The following is a 15,586-nucleotide window of genomic DNA, read 5'->3' on the forward strand; positions in this document are numbered from 1 at the left end:
TACCAAAGATGTGTGATAAAAATATTTTGAAAGGAGGATTTCTCATACCATAAGCTTTTCTGAAAATACTCTTTTTGTGTACAAAATTAAACAATCAGTTTAATATTACCAGCAAGCATTAAGTATATCACTTCTGTGTGGTAAAATACCAAATTTACTTATCACTTAACTTTTGGTATTATAATCTCTGCATATTTTAGTCAAAGGAAAACACACTTTAACACTTAAAAATTTAATACTGTACATCACAAACATCTCCTACTAGAGATGAGTAAATCTCTACTTGCAGCACTTTCCAAAGAGTATTATTTAAGGAAAGAAGTTAATTACCAAATCAATGGTATTTTTACTTTTCCTGATTCAAATAAACCTAGCATTCTGTAAGGAACAAGGCGTCCATTGTGACCCTAGTTCCTCCTAATGTTGATTTAGAAAATAATAGCCCTTTTCTCCCATCATTCTGGAATCTTCCTTCTGAATCAAAAAGGGCCGTGATACCATACCCTGAGAGTTAAAAGTACTTTTAGACATGAGTAGCTTCAGGTGAAATCTATCACAGAATTGATATTTAAGCTATAGAGCACAGATCTAAGAAAAACAACCATAAGCATTATCCTAACATTTTCAGTAAAACACCAGATGCAGAAGTTAAACAGCTTGATTAAAGTCCATGAAGTCATTAGCAGAGTTAAGAATATACTTTGCATCTTCTAAAACATGAAACAAAACTTTACCTTTATTTGGTAAAATTTCTCCACATCAAATCCTGCAGCATTCCCCAACCTACGCAGATTTTCTTGGACAACAACCTTGGGATCCCTCCGTTTGGAACTACTGAAGAGATTGAATGAGCTAAGAGTTGGTATGTAAGATATTCCACCTGTCCTTGTAGTAAATCCATGCAAGAATATATCTATCGAATAGAAGTAGTGAAGATTAAAAATATGCTATACAAAGACTATAGAGCATTACCAACCCAGTCTCACAGTAAGACTTTCCCTGATCACCTCAAGCTGCATGTTTTTCTGGCTTCCAATTTCTACAGCACTGTGTACCTCCATGTATTCTTGTTATACACGATTTGTGTTTGCTCTACCTTCCCCATGGGACTATTGCGTTTCAAAGGGTATCTTCTGTCCCATTTGTCTTTGGTATTCCTCATAGCATACAGCTCACAGTAAGTATCATTTAACCAAGAGTAAGATGGACTCTTCAATTTCATTCTTCTGTCTAAACGCCAATGACTTAAGGTTCCAGAATTTCTAAATAGGAGATGCTTAGGGTCATAAATCTCATTTTAAAGGAAGCCTGGGGGATTTGTCTTAAAGCTGAATTTGCACAAAGCAAATTTATTTATTTAGGGTGGCTCTGAAGGGACTGTCCCTCGACACTGCTGACACTACAAGGCCATCCCTGATACTCCCATGTTGCAACTGATGCCAATGAGCTTATAAACCCTACAGTCTACAAGAGAGGAAGGGGAAAAAGGTGACCAGCCTCTAAAGAAAGACTGTTTTTTTTCATGTATACAGTAAGAACAACACAGTGTTTAATATACCTGAGATTAATGGAGATGTGATAATGGTTAATTCTCCTTTCAGAGCTGGCAGACTTCTCAAATATGTTTTTATTTCATTCTGGATTGCTTCTTGTTCTTGATCTGTGATCATGTTTATTTCAGTGGACTGTTTCACAAGACCTCCCCTCAAAGTCACCTGTAAATCTTCAAACTCAAAATTGTAAACGTTGGTGAAGAGTTGATCAATAAAAGCTTTCAGCAATGTCTTCCGGTGCTTGGGTACAATTACCTTAATGCTGCTCAAGTTTTTTTCATCAATTTTTTGTTTAATGGTATACAAAGAGGCAGCCATACTAGGATGGCTAACAGTCTCAAACTCTCTCAAGAGAGTTGATAATCCATTGCTTGCTTCCAATTCAAAGTTATGTTCCCCATCCCTTTCACAGCTGATGCTATTACAACACATTATGCAAAGAAACTTGGCCTTGGCAGCATGATGGTATCGGACAGCATTCAGTGTCTTCAGTAATACCTGGTGACTGTTTTTCTGAGAGTTAAATTTCAAACCAAATAAATCAATCAACACCGCTTCTGCCATCCTTCAATAGGGTACGCAGCCCTTCAAACACTTCTGTGCCTCCTAAGAAATCACCTATAAAGAAAAATTAGCCTAAGAATGCAAAATTATATCAATCTTCTTACAGTTACAACAGAAATTTGTGCCTACATCAAAAAAAAAAAAAAAAAAAAAGAAGGTTCACGGATCTAAAAAGGTAGTAAAATAGTAAATCTAGACTTCTCCCATTAAAGCCAGTCCACTATCTGTCCTACGTGAACCATGAGAGGAGAACCATCTTTTAATTTGTTTTGTGAAAGTATTTGTACATCTTTTCAGCAGGACTACAGTTCCTCTGTGTGTGTGTGTGTGTGTGTGTGTGTGTGTGTTTGCACACAGCAAGTTTTAAGTAGGGAATTACTTGTTGACCTAGATGAAGTCTTGTTTTTTAATTACAGGGTGTCAGTTTATGTTATATACATCATTAATCTTGATGTGACTGGCATATTAGGTCACACCTCTTCATATGACACATTGGGGCCTTAGGTTCAACAGATTAAATGGAGCTGCACTAAAATTCACGCTTTTAAGGGGATAAAAGCTGAGACGATCCAGGATTTACAAAGCACTCCAAGTAGGGCAATGGGCACAAAGACTACCACGATTTGGATCAGACGCGCTGCCTACCCTCTTGCTTACTCAGGGCCCAGGCCCCGCCCAGAGTGGATCTTCACCCCTCCAGCCCCAGCACTCCCACCCCAAGGCCTCCGCTTTCTCTTCAGGGGCCGCTCCCAACCTCCACTCCATACCGTACTGGGCTCCCGCTGAAGTTCACCTCGCCAGTTTTGAAAAACATTGAGAGAAGCTAGGAGGGTGACGGCCTCCTTCCCCTCTGCCTTGGGAAATGCCGCAAAAAGCGTCTGTCCCGGCCCGGTCCCACGCTCGGTCTCCACCTGCCCGAGCTCCACCACCGCCTCTTCCCCGCCCCCTTGGCACTTCCTGACATACGGACGTGCACCGTAGGCAGTTTTCCCCGTGCCGCCTGCCCACGCTCCGCTTAGACCTATACTCCCAGTCTGCTGCGAGCTCGGAAGCGCCCGGCAGCCACCGCCACCACCCCAGCCCCGAGCCTGCACGGAACCCGGAAGCCGCGAGCTGGGCACCTGGAATCCTAAGCCCCGCCCCGCGGCCCCGCCCACTGCGGCGCCCGCCCCACCTCAGCCACCTCACTGCCTACCAGCCGCGGGGTGGCGTGCCGGCTTTGAGTGGACTCGACGGCCGGGGGGTCCCGCTGTTGCAGAGGCCCGGGCCCGGCCAGGCCGGCGAGCGGCACGGGGGCACGAGCGAGTTCGAGGGAGAGGGCTGGGCACCGAGGGGCCAGGCGGGCCGAGCCCCGGCGCGGGGAAAGTCCGGGAAGAGCCGAGAGCCGGCCCCCGCGGCCACCTCAGTAGTTCCGGGTCAGCGCGGCCCGTCGAGGCCGTCCTCCGCCGCCCTGTCTAGGCAAGAGAAACAGGAACCGGGGCCCTTTGGCCGGAGCCAGGCGGGTCAGCGGGCGGGGGCCAGGGCGGCGGGCCGTGAGGGGGAGCGGGCGGGCAGCCAGACTGGGGGGCCCGTGCGAGGAGCTGGCCGGCGGGAGGCCGGACCCGTGAGGGGAGCGGGGCGGCTGGTCGATTTGAAGGCCCGTGAGGGGAGCGGGGCGGCGGGGAGGAGGAGGGTCCGCGAAGGGGCGGGCTGGCGGGCTGGCCCCTGTGCGGGGTAAGGCGGGAGAACGTCGTGGGGAACCAATCGCAGACGCCGTTCTGTGAACGGATTCCGTCTCCGGGAGTGGGCTTCCCCAAATCGGCACCCCCCCTCCCGCCCAAGCAGTCCCGGACCAGCTGTGTGAGCAGAGTTTTGGTTTCGTTCCTAGAGCCCAACCCTGAGAACCTCCTATGGTTCAAGTAATAGGCCTTCTTGGGGCGGGGATTTGGTTTGTTGTTCTTGCTTTTTTTTTTTTAATGTTTGTTTATTTTTGAGAGACAATGTGCCAGCAGGGGAGGGGCAGAAGGAGGGGGGGGGGGCGCGGAACAGGATCCAAGGCGGGCTCTGGGCTAACAGCGGAGGGCTTGATCTGGGCTGGAACTCACCAACCCGGAGAGCAAGACCTGAGCCAAGGTCAGATGCTTATCCCACGGAGCCACCCAGGCGGCCGCTTGCTGTTGTTTTTTACAGTGTGTTGTTTGTTCTCGGAAATAACTTGGTTGAACCTTCCTTTGCCTTTTTGCTGATTCCGCCTTACTTGCTGACGGGACCAAAACTCCATACAGCCCCTTGTACTGACTTTTTTGTATGCCCGTTTAAAAATATGAGCCCCTAGTAGAACATTAGAAGGCAGTGACTCTTAGAAATGCAATAAATTAGCATCCCTTATCTAACCTCGAAGAGGGTAACAATCATTTAAAAATATTGAACAGCTGCTACATGGAAGGCAGATGCTATGGTAAAGGGAGAGTCAATCCGACCTTCACGGAGTAGGAGAAAGGGTGCTTCCTGTGGAGCTGGTTATGATGGAAGGAGAGGTCCCTTTTGTCTTCATTGTTGCTTAGATGATAAATGCTGAAGAAATTTAACCTGAAAGAGAGAGCCTTACATATCTGGGAGTTTAGAAGAGCATTTGGAAGTGGGCAAGTGCCTCCCTTCTATTTAACTAGGTGATGGGATCACCAGCCCAGAACAGGAACTTGCTGTTTAGTATCCCTGGCAGGTGTTCTGTCCAAATTTGTATTTTCATGATTTTTGTTGGACATTTGTTAAAAACCCTGAGTGGTAGATGGTACACTTGATCAGAAGGTGCACTCTGCTCTCTGAGTTTTATGTTAAGTATTACCTTAAGTAAAATAGAAATCTTTGAGTTACAAAGCTGGTTTAAAACGTTTATCCCTGTTTTTATAGACAGTGGTGGGAATTCATTTTCTTTTCCTGAAACAGTAGTGGCAGTCAAAAGTTTAAAAATATTTCAGGGGCGTGTGGGTGGCTCAGTCGGTTAAGCAGCCGACTTGGGCTCAGGTCATGCTCTCCCCCTTGGAAGGTTGGAGAGTCGAGTTCCCTGCATCAGGCTCTGTGCTGACAACTCAGAGCCTGGAGCCTGCTTCAGATTCTGTGTCTCCCTCTCTCTCTCCGCCCCTCCCCTGCTCGTGCTCTGTTTCTCTCTCAAAAATAAATAAACGTTAAAAATTGTTTTTAATGTTTCAAAATAGGGAAGCTACCAGGAAAGAGATAGTTTGTCATCTTGTTGTATTTACATACTATTTCCTTTCACCAGTTGTTCCTAGACTACTACCTAGCCTCATCTCCTAACTCTCTCTTCTCTCATCCCGGTTTACCCCACTCGGGTGGTTCTTAATCCTGGCTGCACCTCAGAACTACAAGTAGAACCTACAAAAAAAGTAAATAAATCTAGGGACTCCACTCCATATACATTTAAATCAGAATCTCTGGGAGTCAAGTCTGGGCTTGTTTTTCCCTGCTATTTGTTTTCTTTTAATGTGTACAGATGATTCAGATGCATAATTAGGTTTGAAAAAACAAATGCCTTATTCCCAAGCCATTTAAACTAAAGGCTGTTCCTTGGATGAACTACAAGATTTTTATCCTTTACATTTGCTATTCCTTTTACTTAGAACACCCTTCTCTTTTGACACTTATTTATTTGCTGCTTATTTAAGATCTTTAAAACCAATCATAACTTTCCTTGAGTCCCCATCCTCTCACCAGACAGAATTAATTGCTTCTTCCTTAGCATTTTGTTCACACAGAAGAAGCCCTCTCATTGATGTACTCTGGACCCATAACCTACTAATAAATTGAAAAAGTCAATTAAACATTGAAGGTATTATTCATATTTTTTTATTTTTTAAATATTTTTAATATTTGTTTATTTTTGAGTGAGACAGAGAGTGGGCAGGGGAGGGGCAGAAAGAGAGAGAGAGAGAGAGGGAGACAGAGAATCCAAAACTGGCTCCAAGCCCTGAGCTGTTAGCACAGAGCCTGACTCAGGGCTTGAACCCATGAACCGTGAGATCATGACCTAAGCCGAAGTCAGATACTCAACCTACTGAGCCACCTAGGTGCTCTGAAGTGTAAACTTTATAAGAATGAACTTGATAGTATATGACTTTTCTCTAAATAAAGCTTTTTTAAAAAGTTTATTTATTTTGAGAGAGAGAGAGAGAGAGAGACAAAGAGCACATGCAAGTGGGGGGAGGGGCAGAGAAAGAGGGAGACCGACAATCCCAAGCAGGCTCCAAGCTGAGTTCAATGTGGGGCTCTAACTCACCAATCCTGAGATCTCCACCTGAGCTACATGATCTGAGATGAAGTTGGATACTTAACCCACTGAACCACCCAGGCACCCCAAAGCTATTTTTGGTTTGCTTTTTGTTTTTGTTTTATGTGTTTTGGTCAGTTTAACCCGAGAGTCGTGATAGAAATATAACATAAATATCTTAAACATTTTGTTTTAACCTAAAACAACTATATGCTCTGTTGCCAATCTGAGAAAGCCATGGCGTTTTCTTTGCACAAGTTCTGCTGATTAGAGTTTTGTGTTGCATTTCTTGCATAAACTACACCTCTAAACCATCAGCAAAGATTTCCTAAGATTTTATTCCTTTAAGAGGAAAATAAAGGCACTTGCAGAGCTATCTGAGTGCAGATTTCTCCTTTATAATCTTTTATTGTGATCTCACACATTCAAACAGCTCACAGTTTGGGGGTCTTTCCAGAATATTAAACATTAGATTTTAAAGAAACAATGAAATTTATTTCCACACTATTTCATCGCTTTACATATTACTAAATTATGAAAGCAGAATAACAAGTACAACTGGCATAAACAGGTTTGGGAACAAACACAGGTAACTCACTGTCAGATTGTACTGATAGGAGCAGAAGTAGACAGATTCACAGGAGAGTAGTTTCCTAATCAGCATGATGTGGGAATTAGCAGTTTATGATTTATAAAGGAAATAGAATGAGTTAATTGGTTAGAGTTTTTAGTGTAAGTAGACTAAGAGAGCAACTACTATACCTCTACATTTTAATTATTTTACTGTGTGTCTATCGCCTTCATAGAGACGTAGAGCATTCTGAGGGCAGAGATAGTGCCTGGCTATTAAAGGAAACTTTGGGGGAATCCCTAAAAGTTCTTCTATCACTGTATAGATCTTTAATCTTCTTATGAAAACAAATGAAATTCTGAAAAACGAACAGTTGTTTTTAAGACATTTACATTAATTCATGGGTCCCTCAAGAAAAGTAAATGTAATATTGCACATTTCCTTGTTAAAAGCTTATATTAATTTCCTAAGGCTGCCATAACAAATTACCACAAACTGGATAGCTAAAAGCGACAAAAATGTATTCTCTCGTAGTTATGGAAGCAGAAGTCCCAAATCTAGGTGTTCTCATGACCATGTTTCTTTCAAAGTGTCTCATTTTCCTTGCCTCTTCAGCTTCTGGTAGCTCCAGGTGTTTCGTTCCTTGGCTTGGGGCTCCATGTCTTGAGCCTCCTATGGTCTTCTTAATGTGCATCTGAATCTCAAATCTCCCTCTACCTTTCTGCTGTAAGAACACTTGTGTGCAAATAATGGCCAACCATATGAGAACAGGCAAAGATTATTTGTTCAGAGTTTGCTATGGCAAGGAAGTCGGCCACCATCACTTGTGGGTTGGCAAAGTAGGAAAGCTTTATAGTGGAAAAAAAGGAAATCTTCAAGTATACCCTGATTAGAGGCAATTGGCGTGGGGAAGCTGTAAGTGGGCTAACTAGAAGCAAGGCATCCTATGCGATTGGCTAAGTGTGCATATTTGGCTTTCTCTGATTGATCCCAAGATAGAAGTGGTGACAAAAATTAGGGAAGCTGTCAGTTATTCAGCAAACCAGCAAACACTGGTCTTTTGGGGCCAGTTGTTACAGAAGTTTTTGTTTGGCTTCTAGAATTGTTATTAGAGATAGTGGTCTGGCTTCCTACAAGCCTGGCTTATAGACAGCAGGATGGTTTCCTGGTCTGGTTACTGTAGGAAACAGGTTGGTTTCCTGAGTTGGTTGCTGCCAATTGTAGGTCAGAATTCTGTATTTATATATGGTCTGCCCACTGTTTGCATAGCCCATCTCTCACCTGTCATTGGATTTAGGGCTAATCCTAAATCCAGGATGATCTCATTTCAAGATCCTTAACTACAACTGCAAACACCATTTTTCCAAATTAGCACATTCACAGATTCTGGAGTTTGGAACATGGACATATAGGTGTGGGGGCACCATTCAACCTACAAGCTCCTCTTGGTTAGAAATCATGCTTACTTGTACACAGAGTAAAAAAACAAAAGAACAAAAAAACCTTGCTTCTTACTGTCCTGAATGAAACACGTAGGTAGGCTGTGACTGGATTTCATCATACACCTATCATTTCTATTTGAAACAGTTGCCTAGCTATCCCTTAAAGCTTGGATTCAAGCTGCGGATCAATCTTTGTATGTTTACACTTTAAAACAAGACATCTTGGTAGTCCATTACTAGCGGAACATTCAGAGAAATCTCACCTTTTGTAGAAAGTTAGAAGCAGGGTGGTTAATGTATTAATGTTGCCTGTATTGTCTTTGATAGGAAGTTAAGGAACACTGCAAATCCTGGGTTTTTTTCTTTCTGTTTTCAGCATCCTGAAACCTTAATCACATTGCCTAGTCAAAGAAGAGAGTAATGACTACTCTTAGCAGATCCCAACACACTAGTATATAATAGGTATGAATACATTTTTAATGATCCAATTAATTAGTTCCTTTGGATGATGTTATAACTTCTCTTAAAAACATGTGATTGAAAAGACTTACACTCTTTTTTACCTGAAAAGTGTGTATTCTTACTTATTTGTGCAGTGGGTGACATTTTCCCCACTATTATCTTTATTTGTTAGAATTGAACCACCCAGATCTGAGTTCATCATGTTTATGACAAATAAAGACCATAATTTAAAATTTGCTCGATTCCAGGGAACTCTTTGACCTCATCTTTCCCCAGGTTAATTTTCTTTAGCTTTCCCAGCTAAATATCAGCTTTAGATATTAAACTCCCCCACCCACTTAGAAAGCAAAAATAATTTCACACAAAAAATTATGTTTCTGGTAATATTTTCTGTTTTCTGAAAAGTCGCTATTTTAAAAGGGTAGGATGAAATTATAAGCTACTTTAACTGCCTAGCTGTCACATGACAGCTTTCCCATTCAGAATGAAAACCGGTGCTTATGTGACATGGTTGCACATACACAATTACCTCCTTGTAGTGCTTCTAAGCCAAAAGCTCTCAAAAGCCCAGAGGAGTTTGACAGTCTTGCTTTATTTTGCTCATTAACTTGGAGGAGGTACCAGATGATGAGTTTCCAAAAGCTGGAACCATGGCCTTTTAAAAATATCCCAAGGGTCAAATAGAGGGGCTTGCCTCTTCAATGCAAAAGAGATAATGCACAAATTATGCTTATCACAGTGCTTTCATACATGTTAAGTGCCTAATAAATGTGAATTTGAATCCTAATTGTTTCAAATTCCATCCTTCCTACTTGTTGGATGTGTGACCTTTGGCTAATTTCTTAATTTCTACAAGTCTTAGTTTACTCATCTATAAAATATAGGTAAAAATAATATCTAGCTTATAGGATTGTTCTGAGGGAAAATACAGATAATTCATGTAAAAGCACTTAGAACAATGTCAGTTACTTGTAAGTACTCAATGTTGATTATAGTTAATATAGAAAAATGATAGTTTAGTGTAGTATTTTTATTAACTTATTTTCTGTAAAGCTAATTTTTTAGTTGAAAGTATATTTTCTAAATGATTGTGTTTTATATGTAGTTTGAACATTTACTATCAAATACTGTAGTTTTTTTTTTTTAAATCAGAGTCACTTAATTTGTCTTTATATTCCTCAAAATACCTTATATATTATATGTACCCACATATATGGTTTGAACGAAAGAGTAATTGAGGGGCACTTGGGTGGCTCAGTCGGTTGAGCCTCTGACTTCGGCTCAGCTCATGATCTCATGGTTGGTAAGTTCGAACCCCGCGTCGGGCTCCGTGCTGACAGCTCAGAGCCTGGAGCCTGCTTCGGATTCTGTGTTACTCTCTCTCTCTCTCTGCCCCTCCCCTGCTCACACTCTGTCTTCTCTGTCTCTCAAAAATAAATAAATGTTAAAAAAAAAAAGAAAGTAATTGATACTGTCTAGTCTCTAAACTCTCGTTTTCATTGATTTAAATGATTATAATGAATTATCAGTAGATGGCAGTAGTTTGTTTTCTTTTTTATCTTTTGTCCATTCTGCAATAGAGATCCAGAAAAAACTACAACTTTCCCAATTTTAAAGCATATATCCTTTCACAAATAGTTGGTTTAAATAAATGTCACCCAAGAGTTTTTCAATTTATGTTGCTTTAGAAATAGAGATCAAGAAGTACCAGTTATGTTATTTTTTATTATTATAAATCTAATGTTTTCCATTTTTTAACATTTCTCCAACAAATTTTCAAGGAATACAAAAATGAGTAAGACACTGTATGTGTCTTCCTGGAGCTTATAGTCTAGTGGGGAAATATGTATAAAATGATGGAAATAATAAGAATAAAAATTGTAGGGGCACCTGGGTGGCTCAGTTGGTTAAGCATCTGACTTCGGCTCAGGTCATGATCTCACCGTCCGTGAGTTCCAGCCCTGCGTTGGGCTCTGTGCTGACAGCTCAGAGCCTGGAGCCTGCTTCAGATTCTGTGTCTCCCTCTCTCTGACCCTCCCCTGTTCATGCTGTCTCTCTCTCTCTGTCTCAAAAATAAATAAACATTAAAAAAATTTTTTTTAAGAAAAAAATAAAAATTGTTAAGTAGCAGGAATTTGCTAAATGTTGTCATGCATTATTGAGTCCTCACAATAATTCTAATGAAACAGGTATTACTATTGTTTCTGTTTTATAGATAAAGAATCAGGCCCAGGTTGGGCCTAATAAACTAGTAAGTGGTACAATCTGAATTCAAAGCTGGCTGTGTCTTACTTTATAACCTAAACTGTCATCACAGTATAACAGATATAGAAAAATTGCACCAGAAAGAGGGAGGGATTATATCTCCCCAAAAAGATCAAAAAAGACTTCTTAAAGAAGATGCCATCTGTGATGAAGTTGAAAGATTGGTTGTGATGTTGACATGGCGGGAACAGTATTTTAGGAGATTCTATCAGTAGAACAGGGTAAATTGGAATGAAGATAGACTACAAACAGACACCTAGAAAGTGCCAGGCACTGTTTCAGGTCTCTACCTTTGTGGACCTTATATTAGTAAAGGGAGATAGGAAGAAACAAATGTATATAAAATGTCAGTAGTGACAAATGCTATTAAGAAAAATGAGGCAGGGTCAGAAAATGGAGAATGAAGAAGGGGAGGTCATGTTTTAAAGAAGGTTATCAGGGAAGGCTTCTCTACTAAGATAGTATTTGGAAGTGCTAAGTAGTGAGTGAATCCTAATATAATTTAAAGAGGGAACCAACAGGTTTTGCTAAAAGAATTGCATGCAGCATGTAAAAGAAAAGTCAAGATTCTGGCTTGTCCTTCGGGTAGATAATTGAGACAGAAGTCCTGGGCCACATATTTGGAGAGTATCTTAAGGGATTTCCCAAAGGGCCTATGAAACATCCACAATGAACTCTTATTTATGATTATCTTTAAGAAGTCTTGTTGAATTGCTGAGTGTTCTCTACTTTTTTATTTTATTTATTTATTTATTTATTTATTTATTTATTTATTTATTGGAGAGGGAGCTGCCATTTATTTAGCTTTGCTCCCTCCTGTTCTATACTTTTTTAGAGAACTCCTTACTAATGTCTCCAGGGTTTTGGGCCTAAACAGGAAAAACTTCATTTATTGAGATGGAGGAGACTGTGAAGGAGCAGGTTTAGTGGTGGTGGTAGAGTGAACAGAGAAATACATAGTTCAGTTTGGACTATATTAAATTGAAATGCCTATAAAAATCCAAGTGAAGATATCAGGTAGGCAATTTTGGTATGAGTCTGGAGGTCGAGAAGGATGTTCAGATTAGAGATATGAATAGGATAAAACCTGTAAGTGGGTTTTAAGGCTATGCCACTAGGTGACATCAGTTGAAGAGTGAGTATGGAGAAGATGCCTGAGGACTTAGCATTGGGACACTGACATAGATGGGAAAGCTGAAGAGGAACTAGCAAAGGAAACCCAAGACAAAGTCCATAATAATTACTCACTATATATGTCAGGTACTATGCTAAGCATGCTACCTATATTACGTTAACTATTATGACAGCACTGTGAGGCTTTATAGATGAGGACCCTGATGGTCAAAGAAGTTAAGAAACTGTCCCAAGGTCATAACAGCTAAAAAGCAGGAGAACCAAGATTCAAATACAGTTCAGTTTTCCTCCAAAGCTTTTTCACTTAACCATTGTGTTTTAATTTTAGGAACTAATGATGAAATATCCTTGCCATCCCTTTGAGGTTTTTGACAATTAATTTGCTTTCAGGATCACCAGGATATATGACAGAAAAAAAAAACAACAAGGAAAAGTGATAAATTATCAATATTGATTATTTTATAGGCACAAAAAAAGGTGAATCAAAAAGGGGGAAGAGACACAGAAGAATGTCAGGCAACAAAGAAATGAAGAGTCAAGGAATTCCTGAAGAAGGTAATGAAGCAATCTTAAGAAATAAATAAAAGATAGGCAACAATAAAAAGGTAGTATGATAGGATAATTGTGTTAAAATTTATAGCCAAATAGAACAGAAGGGAACTGTTAAATTTCTCGAAGAAGGAACTTATATGTTGTTTAGAAAAGGCATAACAACCTGGAAATACAGGCCTATAATGAAAATTCATCAACTATAATCGCTATATAGTTGTTACGGTAGCATTGTATGTATATGTATAAATGGTCTGGATAAAATAGGTAGGACAATCAAAATATTTCTACCGTTCTGTACAGGAACAGGTATAACATTACAGTAGGTGATTCTGAATTGTGTATTATGGCATTTGATTTTGGTTTTGTTTATGGTCAGAAAGGGAATATTATCAACCCTAAATATACTTTATTGATGAGAAACATCACATTTTTCATAACTTTGAGTAAAGAAACACTAATTTTCTTTGAGTGTTTACACTTAAATTTGTATTACGTACTTTATTCTTTTGTCTAGCTCTGGCTAACCGAGGCACGTCTTCATTAACTGCTGCTGTAGAGCAAGTTGCAAAGCAACAACAATCACAAACATCAGAGATAGAAAAAAATAAAAAAGTTCTATTCCATTTGCAGGTAACCTATTTCATATAGTTTTTAAATGAGCCTTTACTGTCTTCAAAACTATATTAAATTATTAATAGAGAAGTTATTGAGGATACTTAATTTGGGGAGGCAATTTCTAAACTTCTATTTTTCATGTTTACTCCTTCTTAATCTTTTATCCCTAAATGAAGTGTATACAAGTATTCCAGTGTCATGGAACATTTTGCACACCCAATATACAAGGATTCAGCAATGTCATTGCAACTGTAGTATGTACATATAAAACCCATCTATCACATAGAATTATTTTAAATTCACTGCTATTTGATAGTTTTTTCTAAAATGTTAAATTGAAGAAAAGTTAAGTTTTTAAGCTAGTGGGTTTTTAAAATTTTTTTGTTTTTGTTTATTTTTGAGAGAGAGAGAGAGAGAGCGAGCAAGCAACCAGGGGAGAGGCAGACAAAGAGGGAGACACAGAATCTGAAGCAGGCTCCAGGCTCTGAGCTGTCAGCACAGAGCCTGACATGGGGCTCGAACTCACAAGCCGTGAGATCGTGACCTGAGCCAAAGTCAGATGCTTAACCGACTGAGCCAACCAGGAGCCCCTAAGCTAGTATTTTTAAAGCCATGGCTTGTGAGTTATAGTTGTCAGTGAACATTTCAAGTTGATAAGAAACATTTTTGTGTTCCTTATATTTCATAATATATTCATAATTCCACTGCAAGGAATCTGGAAGCCACACTTGTTTTTTGTTTTGTTGTTGTTGTTGTTTGGCATGCAGCACATTTAGATGAACTATACTCTGTTAATATAGCTAAAGAAGCAAAAATGGAAACCGTATCTTTACTATCTGCTTTGTAAAGGTTATTATTAAATATATATGGAAATGAAGAGAATAGGCTCTAGAGCCCAGCTGCCTAGTTTGAAAGACAAAGTTTGCTACCTTTAGCTCCATGGTTTAATTTCTTTGTGCTTCCATTTTCCTATTTGTAAAATGGAGATAATCATATGACCTACTTAGAAGTTTCATGAGGATTAAATGAATTAATATTTGTAAATACGTGTACAGTATCCTGCTGGGGCCCTGGTGGACAGTATAGAGCTGGATTTTGATATTGGCTTTAGGTATTAGTTCATCATTCGTATGATGATGATAATTTTACTCTCATGGTAATACGGATCTCCTACAAATATCTGCATTGCATTAGTCACTTTTAGAAAAGAATGTATTTTTTTTGCAATAGAATATAATACAAAAATAATAATGTCTTAGCAGTTTATAAAGAAATTATCCGTAAAACTTCTCAATCTTCAATAAGTTGCACAGATGTTATTTCACTTATATTCAGGGCTTACTTTCTATTAAGCAAGCATTTTGCCAAGCATTGTCCTCACTCTTAAGTTGCTCATCATCTATTTATGAGGGAGACAAATAAATACATAATTATATGCAGGGTAGTAATGTCAACAGTAGAGGCAGATTTAACACTGAAAAAGGAGTGATCACAAAGTGATTTTTCAGTTGAATTTAAAAGAAGACAGCTGAAGGGACGTCTGGGTGGCTATGTCACTTGAGCATCTGACTCTTTGATTTTTGGCTCAGGTCATGATCCCAGGGTTGTGGTATCGAGCCCCTTGTCAGTGCTGAGCATGAAACCTGTTTGGGATTCTCTCCCTCTTTCCCTCTGCCCCTCTCCCCTGTTTGTGTTCTCTCTCTCTCTCTCTCTCTCTCTCTCTCTCTCTCTCAAATAAAATTAAAACAATTTTTAAGTCTTAAAAAAAAAGAAGATAGTTGGAATTCACTTGAACAATTGGGTATCTGGGACAGGTTTAAGGGTTAGGTGCTAAGGAGGATGGTATCCCAGACATCCAGACAAGATCCTAAGAAAATCCACAGGTGCATGTAGCATTGATACACTGATACATTCGTAGACCTACAGTTGACCCTTGAATAACAGAGTGTTAGGGGCGCCCACCCCTAACATATAACTTTTGACTCCTCAAAAACTTAACTATTAATAGCCTATTGTTGACGAGAAGACTTAACCAATAACATAAACAATCTATTAACACATGTTTTGTAAGTTATACGTATTAATTACTGTGTTCTTACAATAAAGTAAGCTAGAGAAAAAATGTCATTAAGAAAATCACAAGAAAGAGAAAATATGTTTCCAG

The 15,586-nt window shown here is 39.7% G+C and overlaps 2 protein-coding genes across 10 annotated transcripts in view; one reads left to right on the top strand and one right to left on the bottom strand.

The window, feature by feature from the left end:
- Positions 1–3,411, bottom strand: part of LACC1 (laccase domain containing 1) — a 33,684-nt gene extending 30,273 nt beyond the window's left edge. For 2 of the 6 annotated variants that reach the window (XR_005782450.1, XM_040448502.1), the window contains exons 1-3: positions 2,885–3,224; positions 1,559–2,171; positions 735–913 (exon numbers count right to left, since the gene is read on the bottom strand). Coding sequence is in view for 5 of the 6 variants with exons in the window: in XM_040448502.1 (XP_040304436.1) it covers positions 735–913; positions 1,559–2,117 (738 nt within the window). In the remaining variant the exon portion in view is untranslated. Of the gene's footprint in view, positions 1–734; positions 914–1,558; positions 2,172–2,884; positions 3,225–3,300 lie in introns of those variants that run through there. The other 4 variants (XM_040448506.1, XM_040448503.1, XM_040448505.1 and 1 more) reach the window with 4 other exon arrangements.
- A 3,011-nt stretch (positions 3,412–6,422) lies between these two features.
- Positions 6,423–15,586, top strand: part of CCDC122 (coiled-coil domain containing 122) — a 51,315-nt gene continuing 42,151 nt past the window's right edge. For 3 of the 4 annotated variants that reach the window (XR_005782451.1, XR_005782452.1, XM_040448508.1), the window contains exons 1-3: positions 6,423–8,856; positions 12,721–12,810; positions 13,322–13,437. Coding sequence is in view for 1 of the 4 variants with exons in the window: in XM_040448508.1 (XP_040304442.1) it covers positions 12,765–12,810; positions 13,322–13,437 (162 nt within the window). In the remaining 3 variants the exon portion in view is untranslated. Of the gene's footprint in view, positions 8,857–12,720; positions 12,811–13,310; positions 13,438–15,586 lie in introns of those variants that run through there. The other variant, XR_005782453.1, reaches the window with a different exon arrangement.

This window comes from Herpailurus yagouaroundi, unplaced genomic scaffold (genome assembly GCF_014898765.1).
Source record: "Herpailurus yagouaroundi ecotype Mexico unplaced genomic scaffold, PumYag 197, whole genome shotgun sequence".
In the NCBI taxonomy this organism is placed as follows: Eukaryota; Metazoa; Chordata; class Mammalia; order Carnivora; family Felidae; genus Herpailurus; species Herpailurus yagouaroundi.